This window comes from Palaemon carinicauda, chromosome 27 (assembly GCF_036898095.1).
Source record: "Palaemon carinicauda isolate YSFRI2023 chromosome 27, ASM3689809v2, whole genome shotgun sequence".
NCBI lineage: Eukaryota > Metazoa > Arthropoda > Malacostraca > Decapoda > Palaemonidae > Palaemon > Palaemon carinicauda.
In genome coordinates this window covers 83,170,122-83,187,517 of record NC_090751.1, presented here as the reverse complement: position 1 = coordinate 83,187,517, position 17,396 = coordinate 83,170,122, and the positions used below count along the sequence as shown (strand labels likewise).

General features: G+C 32.1%; 1 protein-coding gene across 3 annotated transcripts in view; it reads left to right on the top strand.

Annotated features, from left to right (window-relative positions):
- LOC137620776 (uncharacterized) overlaps positions 1-17,396 on the top strand; it is a 218,990-nt gene that overhangs the window by 168,624 nt on the left and 32,970 nt on the right. For all 3 annotated transcript variants that reach the window (XM_068351201.1, XM_068351202.1, XM_068351203.1), the window contains exons 2-10: positions 4,540-4,732; positions 8,613-8,789; positions 9,243-9,496; positions 11,196-11,282; positions 11,544-11,648; positions 11,870-11,965; positions 13,896-14,093; positions 16,091-16,341; positions 16,638-16,860. In XM_068351201.1, the coding sequence (XP_068207302.1) occupies positions 4,540-4,732; positions 8,613-8,789; positions 9,243-9,496; positions 11,196-11,282; positions 11,544-11,648; positions 11,870-11,965; positions 13,896-14,093; positions 16,091-16,341; positions 16,638-16,860 (1,584 nt within the window). The remainder of the gene's footprint in view (positions 1-4,539; positions 4,733-8,612; positions 8,790-9,242; positions 9,497-11,195; positions 11,283-11,543; positions 11,649-11,869; positions 11,966-13,895; positions 14,094-16,090; positions 16,342-16,637; positions 16,861-17,396) is intronic.

Here is a 17,396-nt window from a genome sequence, read left to right as displayed (position 1 = left end):
GGGAATTGATTGACAAGTCACAAATGTAATGTAAAGCAAACTGACTGAATATTAACTTAATTAGACTTGTAGGCAAAAATAAAAAGAAGAAAGTGCGTTAGAAAGTTTACCTTTCATGTAAAGCAGAAGAGGGAAGAGAGTTCCAAATTTATGTATCTTTTTTTTTTTTCTATCTGTGATTTCCACCTTGCATGGGAAAAAACTACGCATATGCAATGAGTGTTTTTCAAATGACGTTGCATATTGCCACTTAAATCAGCGTATGGGGAATCTCTAGTATTCTCAGTCATGGGAAATTGGATGCCAGATTCGCAAATAAAAACTATATCTGCAAAGAAGCAATGGCTGTGTGGCTTTCGTAAGAATTGCAAAATTATCGCGCGTGTCCACGTCCACCTTACGTGATAGGTAGTGGTGGCGATTGGTGACCGTATTGCAGTGGGTAGAATAAGATAGGAATGCTGTTTCTCGGCTTTTATTATTATTATTATTATTATTATTATTATTATTATTATTATTATTATTATCATTATTATTATTATTATTATTATCATTGTCAAAATTATTATTATTATTATTATTATCATTATCATTATTATTATTATTATTATTATTATTATTATTATTAATATTATTATTATTATTATTATTACGTACGAACCAGGATTATTAAGACCTCGCTTGCAATATGAGTTTGCTGTATATGCCTAAGATTATATGATGTTTGCCATTCATCTCTGATGAAAATTGAATAACTAGAGTTATCCATGAGACGAAAGTTATCAAGAGTCAAAAGTTTATCAATATATCACACATGCGAAATATTACTATATAATATGCTATTATAATTTTTAACAGAACCTAAGATAAAAAACCAGCTGATTGACCTGAACATTATTGATGGAATTCGTATAGAGGTTTAAGTTTGCTCTTCACTGCCTGGGACAACATTAGTGCTTTGTAATAATGTAATAAACTTCGAGAGGCATTTGGGTCTATTTGGTAAACACAATGTCCTGGAGTTCAAAGCTAATGAGGTCAATATTACTAAAATGTTAGTCACTGTGATTCAATAATTAGGTTTTTAAATGTAAAAAGTGTGGACGCTAATGATATTATATATATATATATATATATATATATATATATATATATATTATATATATATATATATATATATATATATTATATATATGTATATATATATATATATATATATATATATATATATGTGTGTGTGTGTGTGTGTATACGTGTCTGTGTGTTTAAAATAAAGTGTATAGTGTGTATATGCCTATAGTTTTGTACATATATATATATATATATATATATATATATATATATATATATATATATATATATATATATATATATATATATAAATATATATATATATATATATATATATATATATATATGAAATGTGAGCGTGTTCATATAAAAGTGTATACAGTAGTGTATATATATATGTCTGTAGGTGTGTGTATATATATATATATATATATATATATATATATATATATATATATATATATATGAAATGTGAGCGTGTTCATATAAAAGTGTATACAGTAGTGTATATATATGTCTGTAGGTGTGTGTGTATATATATATATATATATATATATATATATATATATATATATATATATATATATATATATATATATATATATGAAATGTGAGCGTGTTCATATAAAAGTGTATACAGTAGTGTATATATATGTCTGTAGGTGTGTGTGTATATATATATATATATATATATATATATATATATATATATATATATATATATATATATATATATATAAATATATAAATTATTTAAAACCTTGTCAACGCTAATTTAGGAGAACAAAAACTATAAACTCATTTCCATTTCCTTTTTCTTGTCAACAGAATTATAACAATGGACATTGTTTAAAGAAATTGTTACATAAACATGTATCGGTTTGTAAAAGCAATTATCATTGTTCAATCTAGAAAATATCCTATTTGATAATCATTTGATATCCACAAAGTCACACCAAAGTATGTTCTTTTTTCTTGTTTTTTTGTTTTTTACAAACTTTCACTACTGAATAAACCTTTAAGAGATATACTGGAGTAAAATTGAAAATAAATCATACAGATGACTGGGTTATATCACAAGCTTTAACTTATTTTAATCAATCATTTATTTATTTTTTTAAACCCATCTTATTTCACATTTACTGTAGATGACATTGTACGAAAGTTGTGTTTAGTTTAGTTATTTTGAGGGCTGTTCTTCTGGTCCTATACAGCTGGGGAACCCTACTCTCTACAGGACCCCCACTGTCATTTTATCATGTTCGTTCGAAAGCATTCAACATTTCACACTATCGAAGCACTTGGAGAACAAGAAAGTCTTCAATTTTCTCTTGAAAGTTTTAATATCTTCAGTCTTCTGGATGTCTAGTGGGAGCATATTATATAGTCTAGGGGCCGCATATTTAAAGGCTGTAGAACCTACAGTAGACATATATTTAGGTTCCAATAATTTGAAATCATATATAACGTGTCAACACGATTTGTTGGCGCTGCACAACATATACCAATTCTCTTTGATATTTTGGACGTCTAGTTTTGATAATTTGATGGATTTTATAGGTTGAAGTGACACCAAGTGTACGGATACGGTTGATTAATTTCTATTATGTAGCGTTGAATGGCCTTTGATGCCCCAGTGCTTGCCTTAAGGCCGAAATTATATATATATAATCCTTGGTTGAAATGTACAATTTCTCGTGTCCTCTCGATCACGTACTTACGAAGATAGTAAGTACCATATTCGGAATACCAGTCTTCGTTAGTATGTCAAGATATGCTTCTTTTTGCCTCTCATTCACCTGTTTTTTTTTTTTTCTCCTTTTTTTGTGGATATTTTTTGTGATGTTTTTCCCCCGAGAGTCTAGGCAACCCGAACAGTTGATATATCATGTATCGAGTTCTTATCTAGTGCATATTGTATTTGTTAAGACTCGCTTTTAGTAAATGCTAAGCGCAATTATAGTATATGTTTAAAAGTAAGAAAATAAGTTTTAGATCTAGTGCATATTATTTAACCTATTAAACCTGCTTGTAATGTTTATGTCTTAAATCTACTCAAAATGTATAACAAGAATATTCTACTTGCTTGTGGTGTATATTGTTAGATCTGTGACACTAACGTGTAGTGTATACATTCACATGCATGTTTGTATAGATAATTATAAGTAAAATGTAACCCAAATGCACAACAACAGTTGAGTGGTTATCAAGTAGATCTGTGTCGGGGTCTTATGCCAAAGAGAACTCTTGCCACCCACCATCTTGAAGCTATCCTCTATAAGAGTCTTTATTATACTAGTGTACGCTGCACGTCAAAAATGACGGCTAAATATTTAGGTGGATATTCACGCACACGTAACCCCCCTCTCACCAGGGCATGACTACTCCCTTTCTCGCCTACCCTAAGGACGGGGAGAGCTGAGAGTAACAGGAATATATATATATATATATATATATATATATATATATATATATATATATATATATATATATATATATATATATATATATATCCAGACATTTGCTCTTTATTATAGAAGGGAAATTGGTTTGCTGACTTAAGTGTAGCGTGATATTTTTTTATTTATTCCCTTTTTTTCTTTGATTTTGCTGTTTACATATTTTTATAAAAAAAACGTTTAATATTCGTCACTTTTACTTGTTAGATCGGTACCGGGACCAGTTTGCTAACTCATAAGAAAAAACCTGGCAAACGTGTTCCTGAGAGAGAGAGAGAGAGAGAGAGAGAGAGAGAGAGAGAGAGAGAGAGAGAGAGAGAGAGAGAGAGAGAGAGAGAATTCTGCTCTATGGATGCTTATTACAATATTCATCTTGACTGAGAAAGGAGTGCTATGTTGGGTCTCTCTCTCTCTCTCTCTCTCTCTTGAGAGAGAGAGAGAGAGAGAGAGAGAGAGAGAGAGAGAGAGAGAGAGAGAGAGAGAGAGAGAGAGAGAGAGAGGGGTTTTTTTTTTGTTTGTTTGTTTGTAAATTTACACAAAAACTACTCTCCCGATTTTGACCAAACTTGGTAGTCATGTTGGGTATGATCCAAGGATAAATCTGTAACATTTAGAATAAAGTACATCAAAGTACAAGTAGGCCCTACACAGTAGTGCTTTGAAAGTAATCGCAAAGTTAGGTCAATGGCAAATATTTTGTTAGTTTACTTTTTATTTATGAACAATATTACGCAAAACTACAGAACCGATTTGTACGAAATTTGGGTTTTGAAGAAAATACAATAAAGTACCAACACGCAGTGGATTTAAGGGCATAATAAGACAGCTTGACGTGGCGAAGGCATGCTCTCTACTGAGTACCCTCTAGTTTATGCGTCTTTAGTTTACTCTGCATCATTCTAATGTCCTTCTCTCCATTTGAGTTTGTTCTTTCAATGTGATTATTAATTTCTCTGATTTCTTTACTCTTTGATTGTATTGTACTAAATTCTTGTTTTCGTATTTCCAGACGTCACCTGACAGACTTGACAAGATGCTGAGGCAGGAGACGGCGAGGCCTCCTGTCTCCCGTAGGATATGGCCTCCTGTACTCCTGCTTCTGTTCTATCTCCTGCCCCTTCCAGCGGAGGGCCTTTCCATGGAAACTTGCGACGGGCGGCCACATCAGGTCACCCTTAACACGCAGGCGCAAGCATACGTTGGTAAGATTTTATTTTTTTATTTTTTTTACGTCGAAGGCTTGAATTTATCTTACTTGTTTGGAACTGTATTTGGAATACATTTGCCTCTTTAAATTCTCCTTAATTTTTGTGTAGACAGCTTTCATATGTAGACTATTGTGTGTGTTTGTGTATATTTATACACACACACACACACACACACATATATATATATATATATATATAATTATATATATACAATATATATATGTATATATATTATATATTATATATATATATATATATTGAATATATGTTATATATATTATATATATTGAATATTATATATATATATATATATATTATATACATTGAATATATATTATATATATATATATAGATATATTTATATATTATATAATATATTAAATATATTATATATATATTGAATATTTGTTATATATATATTTTATATATATATGTTGAATATGTATTATATATATATATATATATATATATATATATATATATTTATATAATATATATATTATATATATAACATATATATATGTGTGTGTTTTATAATATATATATATATATATATATATATATATATATATATATATATATATATATATATATATATATATATATATATGTGAGTGTGTGTGTGTGTATGTGTGTGTATTATAATATGTATTATGTATTATAAATATATATATATATATATATATATATATATATATATATATATATATATATATATATATATATAATTCAATGCAACATAATTATTTTATGTTAAAATTCTTCATTTTTACTGACTGTTTAATGCCGATTATGAACGAAATTGCTATCCTCTTTAATTTTGCCACCGATTACCAACAATTACTTTCAAAGGAGAGAGAGAGAGAGAGAGAGAGAGAGAGAGAGAGAGAGAGAGAGAGAGAGAGAGAGAGAGAGAGAGAGATTTTCTCAAGGTTTGCGTTAATGCGCTTGCAACAAAACATCCTTTTGTTTGCTCTGTCATTGTACTCTGGGTTGGTTTTAAGTTTCAAGTTTCCCGTCCCTTCTGAATACCGACGCCCATCAATGATTCCAATCGATTTTGTAATCACCCACATTTACTATTTAGAGAGGTATATAAATCAGCCATCTTTCCCATACAATTCCATCTCCCATTCTTGACCCCACCGAGTTCAGGTGACCTAGTAACCGTGACCTATCACCCGGCTGATGACCTTACATGTTTTGTTTTTTTTCCGTGTTCCCTTACCTGGAGCTATGAAAGTGAAAGTTGTGTTGGGATGCTTGAACGTAAGAAAATCCGGTCGTCTACTTTCAGACATGATTGACTTTTTTGGTTATTTTTCTCCTTTCGTATACAGGGTGGGTCATAAGTAGGATTGCAGTTACTTCATTATCTCTTTTCACCTATACAATAACGTTTTACGTATAGGTTGTAAAAATAATTCTGAATCCTTATTTTATGCTACTTACTCATGTCTTAAAAAAATTATATTTTGTTTTAAATACAAACGTTACAAAATGTTTTTCTTCTTTATTTACAGGAGCCCTAAACTATTAACTGTAATCCTACTTTTGGTCCACCTTGTATTTGCCGAGCAGTTTTATCCTCTCATTAATGGTATTCATTAACAAGCTTTGCAATTGTGTAAAACCATAATATGCTTGATAATCTTATTTACGGTTCATGGAAAATCAGTGTCATAAGTTTATATTATTATTATTATTATTATTATTATTATTATTATTATTATTATTATTATTATTATTATTATTATTATTATTATTACAAACCATTTACTCAAAAAAAAGCGACAGTGGGTTAGTACGGAAAAGAAGCAAGAAATTAAATAAGTTATTGATTTGAAATAAAAGCAAAATGGAACAAATTTAGATAGCTGAAGTAGAATAAACTTAACAGAAACCCGATAAACTAAGAAACTAGATCTATGAAAAACCTGCTTAACAGAAAGATACATGAATTTAAATGATTTCATATTGCTGTCAGTGACTGGGAGTTAACCGCTTCGAAATTTCTATTGAGTAGTCTTCTAATTCACTCAGTGACGCAATGACGCGTGTCTTTGGCCCTCCCAAAGAGTACATTTGCATTCATTTAGCCGCTGTGTAATACTTTACATGTGGAGAACTGTTAGCAGAGTAATCTGTTTCATGACCCGAGGTTGATGAGGGTCACTCGCTGCCTGAAACTATGAATGAGGGAACGAAGATAATTATCTCTCAATAGGATGAAATTATTCGAAACTCGTATTCCTTCACAAATCCTCAATGAATTTGAAAAACGTTCAATTCTTCCTAATGATAAACAGATTGAATTTTGATGAAGGGAGATGACCAGTTATTTATAAATAAAACAAAGTATTTCACCCATTCTTATTGGGTAGTAGTGGTGTCAGTTTAATCCAATTCTATTCATATTTACCATGAATTGTTTGCCTTAACCCGGAATATACTGTGATATGAATACTTAAGAATGATGTAATTCCTACAGGGCACAAGGGTTAATATGTATGATAAAGCCAGAAAAACAACCTTTAAAGTAAGTAAGTAACGCATAGCCATTAGATCTTTCATATCAGCTCATTAGAATAACCACAAGTGTAGCTTATTTCTATATGAGGCATGTTTTTTTTACACAATACTAATATCATCTTTACTTGGCTATAGTGAATATGCTCAGGGAGGTCTTCACGTACCTCGATTAGTGATACAAAACTCTTAGTGAAAGTAATTTTGGTAACACAAAAGTTAGTACAAATACTGAAGTATTAACCTTGCAAATATTCTATAGTAGCATCTGTCCCATTGATTAAAATCTAAAGTGCTTTTTTATTATCCTTGTTCATTCACTTCTATAGTCACGACTCAATTTTAACTCAAACTAGAATAAGCTCTAGGGCCAGCAGGAGGAAAAAAAAATTCAGTTTAGTTTCAACTTGCATCACATAATCCAAAATTTTATCCGGAAAATGAACATTCGAGTTGAAACAATTACATAAATTAGTGAGGTGGGACGAACGTCCTGTGAATGGTTTACGTGTGTCTGGCTTTTGGTTTACAGGCAATAATATGCATCCTGCGCAGTCATGTTCATCCAGTACTCGAGCAAAAACCGGTCAGATTTCATTCAGAGAAAAGTGAAAAGTTCTTCTCTTTCTTCTCAGAAGGCCATTGGGGCAGTTTATCAAATATCATTCTTGATGTCAAAAGTATTTATCTTCTTAGTTAGCGCTATTGATGGAGAGCTCTTGCCTTTCTTGCAAAGACCCTATTGAGGGATTGTAAATAAAAGTTGCCAAGTACACACACGCACACACACACACATATATACATATATATATATATATATATATATATATATATATATATATATATATATATATATATATATACTGTATATATATATATATATATATATATATATATATATATATATATATATATATATATATATATATATATATATATATATATATACGTGTGTGTGTGTGTATGTGAACGTACCTACATACATGGCACACGATAATAACAAATGATGCCATTTCTAGTCCAATGAAGGACAAAGGCCTCAGACGTCCTTATTCATGTCTGGAATTTTGTCAGTTAGTTTTCATCACCACGTTGGCCAGTGCGGATTGGTGATGGTGAGAACTTTTCATCTGACTGCTCACAACAAACGAACCTAGTATGGCTGACCCTTACTAGTACAGCTTTGATCATGGCGATATGCAAACCCTTTTACAAGTTTAAGGTATCCCCTCTCGGAAAGGGATATGTGTGTGTGCATCAAAATAATAACATATCTTTATATCAGTATAAGGGATATATTTTCTTCGAATTTGTATCAATATTCTATTTAACACTCTCTTTGCAGGTGTCGTGCTAGGGGCATCGAATGCCGGAGAAGGCATGTACGGGTGTGGAGGCTGGCGAGATTCTGGCATCCACGCATACGAGGCCCTACGATGGGCACTCAATCGTGCCAACCAAGACAGAGGTGGAATTGGATCAAGGATTCTCACAGATTCTTTTATTCCTGGAATTAAATTTGGTAAATATAATTTTCTTCAATACTTTTTAAAATTAGAAATAAGCTTCTTATATCTGTTCTTAACATCTTTGATGGTACTGTAATTGCAATTTGTTCATCTTTATATAAGGTGGCCATGACATTACCATGGAAAGGAAGCAAATTGAAATTTTATTTGTAATTTCATCAAAAAAGAAACTACTCATAGAAATTGCAATACAAAAACCGTAGGGATTCTAATAATGAATAGGACACAGCATGTAAAGTTATGGTACAAGATCTTATTTATTCTGATTGTACAGTTAGAATTAGGGGGGATTTGTCAAGTTATCCAATCACATTACATTAATGAATTTTATACATATTTAATTTAACAACGAAGTTGCAGTCACAGTCACCTATATGATTTTAAAGTTCATATATTTGACAAATTTCTGATTTTCGTAAGTTTTGAGGACAGCTATTTTTTTTCAGGCTTACATGTATACGATTCATGTGGTCATGGCGAGCGTGCAGTGGCTGGCTTAGGCGAGGTGTTTCCAGTAGTCAGAGAGGGTCCTTCTGCTTGTTCTCCGTTGAGCAACGACACACTTCTGGCTCTTGGCATCGTAGACCTAACAGGAGTGGCTTCCACACACCCAAGTCTTTCTCCACTACTTCAGAAGTACCATGTGCCAGTAGTAAATGTGGCCGCCCATGAGCTAATACCGGCTGCAGAGAGAGGACAGGTTAGTGTCAGATATTTCTTCAATTAGAAAGACAATGGAATACTTTATATATTTTTTGGACTTACAGCCTTAAGTTTGACATACTGTATCCGTTTGTTGTTTGTATTTTCGAGTGTAGCCATGGAAAACTTGAATTATCGATGTTTGAATTCAATTGATTAATTAAGTTAGTTGTTTTGGGGGAATTACAGAGTAGCTATCTTTAAAGAGAAAAGATAGGGATAAAATATGGGACAATTAACGTAAAACAGATAGAAAGAAAGCGAGTAAACAAGTATTTGTCAAGTTATGTATGTATTGTACTATATACTGTTTTGATACATTTGTACATTATTAAAAATGAATGTCTCACTGGCAAAATTGAATGATTGCATAAGGATGATAATTATATTAATAATTAAAAATTGTGACGGCAAAGGCAGAACGGAGCTTATCATTATTTTAATTGTTATGAATTTTCATTTCTTTACACTCATTATTAGTCTCACTCACATACCATGGTATGTTTAACGAGGAACTTTAATTCACACTGCACTAAATGGTCTCACATCTCTAGTACGATATGGAAAGGCCTTTTTTTATGGTCTATTAAACGTTTATCCCAAAATGCTCAATTTATCATGCCCACATATCCAATGCTCTGGATTAATTCTTTAAATATCCTTACTCTTTCCAACCTCTAAATCATTAGATTTGTGGTCCCTTATGTTGGCAAGATTATAACCTTAAACTCATGTTAACGATTCTTGACAAGATTATCAAATTAAATTTTTGGTCTGTTATGTGAGTGAAGTTGTAACTTTAGGCTTGTGATCTCATATGTTCATGATATTATAGGTTATAGTTGCTTATCTTGGTGAGATTATAATCATAAGCTCTCGGTCCTGTATGTAAGTTACAACCTAAAGCATTTTTTCCATTTTTAAAGTTTCTTTTCTTAACCTTTGCTCTGTATGGCAATGTTCATTTGCTCATTTATTTCCTTTATGTAGTTTCTATAGCTATTGTTGCTGGGGAGCAATATTTCTTTCTTTCCATATTTTTGTGGTATTCTAGTCTAAGATCTCTCATATTCGCAGTTTTTTAACGTCTTGCTTTTGTCGATGATTTAGTTCTCCATTATTCTCCATTCCTCACTTCCTTTTTATGTACAGTATGTCAGCTTTATCTTTCTTCTAATCTAAACTCTCATGGGAGGGAGCGTCTAATATAGAATCGTGTAACTCTCAAGTTCCTCCTGAGATGAATTAGTTTTGATTTTATTTCCTCACATTGAAATTATCTAGATTGTTTGAAGGGGACATATTTAACCTTCATTTCTATCATTGTTTTGGGTGTTTAGGTTGCTGTACATGAACATTTCTTGAATGCAGGAGATAAAATTGCTGTTTAATAGATTTGCCTCCAAAGAAAGGAGTTTATTTCAAGATCTTATTAGCATTTTTGTTTATATTTTAAAAATTTATCTCTGAAATGGTCATGCGTGACTTTGAGAACTTCAACCTAAGTTATACAGTTTCATAAGGATTACTGTATGTATTATAAATTCAGTATGACTTACCTATTGCAAAATTATATTCAATGGGATGAAGGATACTGAATGTCTTTAAGATTGTTAAGAATTAACGGATATGAAAAGTCAGCAACTAATGTAACATGAACTGTATACTAAAACCTAACTTTTGCTTTAATGTTTCAGACTTTATTGACATTCCTCAGTAACTTGTCATGGGAAGCAGCCTCACTTCTTCTTAGTGAAGACGAGTACTCTACCTCAGTGGCAAAGGTAAAAATATTTTTTAAGATTTTGACAATTATGAATTTGCATTTAAAAAAACTAAAGCTTTAAATGGTAAATTGTCCAAATGAGGGCAGATGATGGAGCAGTTCCTATTGTGTACTGTATTTGCTGTACTGGAAAATAGATCTTAATTTGTTTCTATTATACTTCTTTTTTAATTCCTATTATGTATCTATTGTAATTGAGCATTTTTTTTCATTATGTACCGTACTGAAAAATAACTAACATAGTCTTTTTATGTCGTAGGTTGTGACCGAGTCCGCAGCTGCTTACAACGTTTGCCTGAGCAAGGCAGACAAAGTACCTTTAGCATCACCTGTTAGTTTAACAGAAGGAGAAGAATCCTCTCAGGTATTGTTTATTAAAAATAATTATGCAATACAAAATTAATTTGATTATTTGTAAATTTAGCTCTTATTATATATTATTAAGCATCACCAATAGCTTCTTTATCATGTAAGGTATTTGTTGATTAAATACATTACTGTAGATTTCTGGTATTTACATATTTATGTATATTTTATATATTTTTCTATGGTTCTGAAAGACATCGCCACCATAATGTTTTCCAGGTAGAACTTGTGTATCGTAATGCTGTCAAGTCGGCTTTGGATGACGGTCGAGTTGCTGGAGTTGTAGTAATAGCCACTGGACAAACTCTTACTCAGGTACATTTAGTGTACAGCCTTAGGAAAATAATGGGGCAGAACTTGCAGTGTAGTGAAGATATATTTCGGGTACTTGGATTAAATTCATCACCATAACTCGCCCCATTACGAGTACAGCATGCTAAAAATACCCTTAACTTTCACAACTTGTAGTGTAGTGAAAATATATTTCGGGTACTTGGGTTAAATTCATCACCATAACTTGCCTCATTACAAGCACAGCATGCCAAAAATACCCTTAACTTTCTCTTTAAGAGCTGACTACCCAAATTGGAAGTTGAGAAATATTGGAGGCAATGGAAGAAAAGTGCAGTATTTTTAATATAGATGAAAATTATTACTTATCTCATAAGCACATGGAATGCACATACTAGTTGATGTATTTAATCGGAGGGAGAATACATAAAAGTATAAACCAATTTGGATTGGATACTGTACTTGTGTAGGATGTGATGGAACCATTTGGGGATTCATCAGCTTGACTTTTTTGGAGGACTTTTGTGAGGTTGAAGCCAGTTTTGATAAGTGTGGTTTTGGTAAATGAGAAGGCACGGGGGAAGGAACTATCTTGATGACACATATAATGCCATAAAGAAATGCTACTAATTACTACAGGTAATGGAGTAGCCTCCTGGCATTAACTTATAACTTTCTATTTAAATATTCTATCTAGTATTGTATCTTCTGTAAGACACTTCACATATATTAACAGCGTTTTGTTTATCTCAGATTTTGTCAAGCCATAATTTCCATAGAAATATTAAGAAACTATGGAAAATGACACTCCTTTATTTGAAGCCAATCCAAATATTCACAAAAAAAGTTTAATTTGCCTTTCAAAATCATTAGGAATTCTTTTGATTGATTTCTAAACTTTGCATCCTCAGTAATCTCCAGATTACATTTCTTATAATTCTGTCATGAGCTGTTACTTGATTTTTCCCTTCAGATATATAACTTCACTATCAAATGTATCACACATCTTCATCTCTTTCTTGTCTAAGTCTACATGTGTTATGTTATATATTTTTATTTAAATCTTGAACATACACCCTCCCTGGTATTCTCAGATAATGATACTACTCAATTGTACAGTTCATTTGTTTCCCCTCTTATTTCTTTTTTCTTGATAGTTCTCATTAACAAGGACTTTTTATAGTGTTGATTGGCAAGGATGAAGGAATGAATGTTTCGGTTTCCCTGCTTATGTCCTCAAAATTCATTCTCTTCACCCATCCATATCAAGAGGTGTAGGTTTTGTAATAGGAAAATAAAATATTTTGAAAGATTCTACTGTAATTACAGTGTTTCACCCCCCCCCCCAATACTTCAGTTACACCCTGGACCATTATCAAATCTATATTGCCACCTTCAATTCTTACATCATTCTTTTCTATTAATTACTTTACAGTATATCATATTTTGTTTCATTTGTCATAAGTATTCTGTATATGTATTGTGAAAAGGGTAGTTTAAAAGTTATTGAGAAATAGATGAAATAGGGTCAAGTTTGGCTTTTGGATACTTTGTTGTCTAATTTAGCTCATATTTGTTTCAAAGTAAAAAGTATTCAAAATTAATTCTTTGAGTCTCAAATGTTTGTCAATGAATGGCCATTTTGAAACATTTTAAGAGTCTATGTTTCTAAACATGATTTAGTTACTGTTTACATTTTTTGGGCTGCCAATAATTGTACATATTTATTTCTACAATCGAACATATCTTCTTTTCTTCTTTCAGTATCCTTTATGTTTCTGCATTTGGCCATTTTATTTAGGAGAATCTTGCTAGTTTACTTTGTTCTATAAAAGTTAATGCAAATGGAAAATAATACAGAACAGTAATAGCATTAAAAATTCAGTAAAAAGATTCTAAGAAATAATCACAATACTTTGCAAAATAACTTTATATATTTTTTGTACCTGAACAGATCATCAGAGCCATTGCAGCTGAGAGTGCCAAGAGCCGCCACACGTTTTGGCTATTTTCAGATCTTCCAGACGATGATCTCGACCTTGTTCGTGAATCTGCCAGACTCACAAAGGGTATTTGGGTTATGGCAAACTCTCCTATAGCCCTAGAGGAATTTGAAGAGCACTGGAAAACTGTCCAAGATGTAGAGACACAAGTGAGTGATCATTTTTTATGCTTGTAGAGAGATAATTGCCAAGGATATGAGGGAAGGCTAATTCATATTGATGAAGAGTGTAAAAGTTGAGCTTTCTCATGATTATTTTAAAATTTCAGGGAAGACAGTAAATTGTAGTTTGTATAATTTGCATGCTGCATATATATGTATTACTTTGGTAACATGAACAGTTTCAGTACTTTTGTAATGGTTGCACAAATATGAATTTGTTGGTTGGTGAGACACTTCATTTCAAGCTTCCTGGATCGGCAGTAGTCTTTGGAGGTAGAAATTTTTTTTACAGGTTTTTGAGAATGAGTTTCAAACAAGTTTACAAGCATAGATAAGATAAAAGACTAGAATTTAACGTAAAATAAACAAGTTTACAAGCATAGATAAGATAAAAGACTAGAAGTTAACGTAAAATAAAGATAAATACAGTAACACGCATAACAGAGACAAGTACAAAGTTACGGCATTGGATTACACAAAGGAAAATTTAAAAAAAAATAGTTTTGAATACCTCCTAGTTCTATTTTCCATCTTTCTGTGCAAGGACATTTTCAATTTTGTTAATGAATATTCCTGTTTTATTTAGTTGAATTATTTATTAAAATATTTAATTAAACAACTTTGTATGTAACTGTGAGGTGTTCCGTCTTATGAATATAACTACAGTCCATCGTCCACAGCTTTACTTATATATGACCAACCAAATAGGCACTTTTGTGGAAAAATATCTACAGTACTTGTAGCTTTATTTATTCTGTACCTGATGCAAATTGCTTGACAAAATTATAAAATCATGCACTATTCATCCATTTGCCTACTCACCACCTAGCCAACTCAGGCATTTGGTTTACGCTTGAATGTATCACTAGCCAAAAGTGTCTTCAGTGGCACCCAACATCAAGATCCCAACATGCTGTCATGTATCAGTTTGTATTACTCAACCTTTTGCATCGCTAGTTTCTATGAACACGGTTAAACGAATGACCTTTCCACTTTTAAAGTGAGCTTGGTGGTGCATTAAAGTGTTGGTGAAAACTAAGAGGCTTTAAACATGGAGCTCAAGGACATGATGATGTAAAGTCTTGGTAATGATTCCCAGGTGTTATGGCAGGAAACCTTGAGCCTTCATAAAGACTTCTTAAGTAACAGTACAGTATTGAAGGTACCGGAGAGGAAATAATAAAGCATTTTTCAGCAAACAGGAAATGGCTAGAGAAGTCAAAGAAGCAATACAATATGAAAAGCAGGAAAATTTACAGAGAATTGACTTCTGCAGATGGAATAGCAACAAATGATAAATCCAGCTAAGTTATGCAAAGTAAAGGTAAAGACGTCTGGTTTTAGTTCCATTTCCGATTTCACCAGAATAGATGCTTTCCAGAACACCAGCTGAGCAAGGTGTTCAAATACAGCAGTGGCCTCCCCAGCTTAAATTCACGCTCTCGGACTGGGATCGATCTGATGTTATACAAATGCTAGGTGAACACGTTACCATTACTAGCCAGAGAAAATTACAATTAAAGGCAAGGCTTTAATTACACTAGAAACAGTCCTTTCTGGTAAAAGATGCCGCAGAACCTACATCTAAGAATACTATGGCCATTTGGTTTATTATTTGAAGGATCAGAGGACCTTAGTTTTTAGTGGTAACCCAGGAAGCCATAAAATGCTATTATATTACAGTCCAGTGCTGTACTGTGTTATTTGCATACATTTAAAATTGTTTACAGAGCTTGATAGTACTGTATATTTACAAAGTCTATAAGTATAGGAGCATTTGACATTGTAAAATTTAGGGACAATATGAAATTGCGGGTTGTCCATTACATGTATACAGAATTTACTATCTACGAAGGTGTTTCCAAATGTAATACCTACAAAAAAGGAGGGTGGATTATATAGGTTGTAAATTTTGAATGTTTCTTTTAAAACCTGAATGTTATTATTACAATCAATATTTGAAGAGAAAAATTTGTTTTCTTTAGCCAAGTGCAGAGAACGAATGGGTCTTAGGATACTTGCAGCAAGTCAAAGGTTGTCGTCTTCCAAGTTTCGTACCTCCAGATGAGGAAGTTGACGAAGTGTCTTTGAAGATTCCCGAGTGTCGTTCCTTTCGCATGAGGGATGACGAGTTGGACATCTTGTCGAGGACTAGATCTGTTATTCCAGCTATTCATGGATTGTTCACGTTTTTCACAGCTATGAAAAATGCTTGGAGATTGAAGTGTCGAAACAAGTAAGGCTATAAACATGCACACACTTTCTTAAGTTAATTAATTATCAAGGCATTGTTGCCCTGTTCATTAATTCAGTGTATTTGTTGTTTGTTGTGATTGTATACTTTTGTTACAGTACAAGCATTACCACATGTATGTTTACACCATATTTTTTCTTAACTTTTATCATGAGGGCAAAATTTTATAAACCTGTAAATATATGACTAGCTGGCCATATTGATGTCTTTGAATTCCCTTAACCCCTTTCAAATACTTTTTATTAAACATGCTATGATGCGTTAATAACCTCAAACAGACCTGGAGTGTGTCCTCGCCTTCAAGAGATAAGTCGAGAAGAGCTTCTGGGAGACTACTTAGCCCCATTGCGGTTTCGCCACGACGGGCCTGGTACTCGAAGCCTTACAAGTCTAAAGGGAGGCAAAACTGCATTTGATCAGTCTGGGAAGCTTTCAGGAGCTGCCATAGGGCTGTATCGTATAATGGGCATCCCCGGAAATAAAAGTGTAACAGTACATGAGGTAAGCACAAATAGTTATCTTATTTTTTAGAGTCCCATTCATCTCTTAACTTCTTGGAGAGGTACCATAATTACAAGAAGAAAAGAAGGAGTCTTGCGATGACGACAGTCTTCATTATTACAACACACTCTTTATCTCTCAATAAAATTACCAAACTCAAAATGAAACAAGGACACAAAAAGTATTGTACTTTTTAGCTTGGAAATGTCGTGTTGATTAAATACTTTACAATAGGGATCATTTATATCATAATGAATCTCTATCTTCATTGTAGTGTGTCTCGTAGTTTTATGATTCTTTAGAAAATCTATTGATGCCAATAATGTAAACATAGTTTATGAAAATAAACATTTTAGCTTTTAAAAAGAATATTTAATAGTACTGTACTTGTACCGAATATGTATCGTTACAGAACAAGAAGAGCTCAATTAATAAATGAATATTAGACATCCAAATACAGTGTACATAATTTATATATTAAATGGAGCTTCAGTAGTTTGAGGTCTTGTGGTACAGTATATAATTTAGAGAAAGAA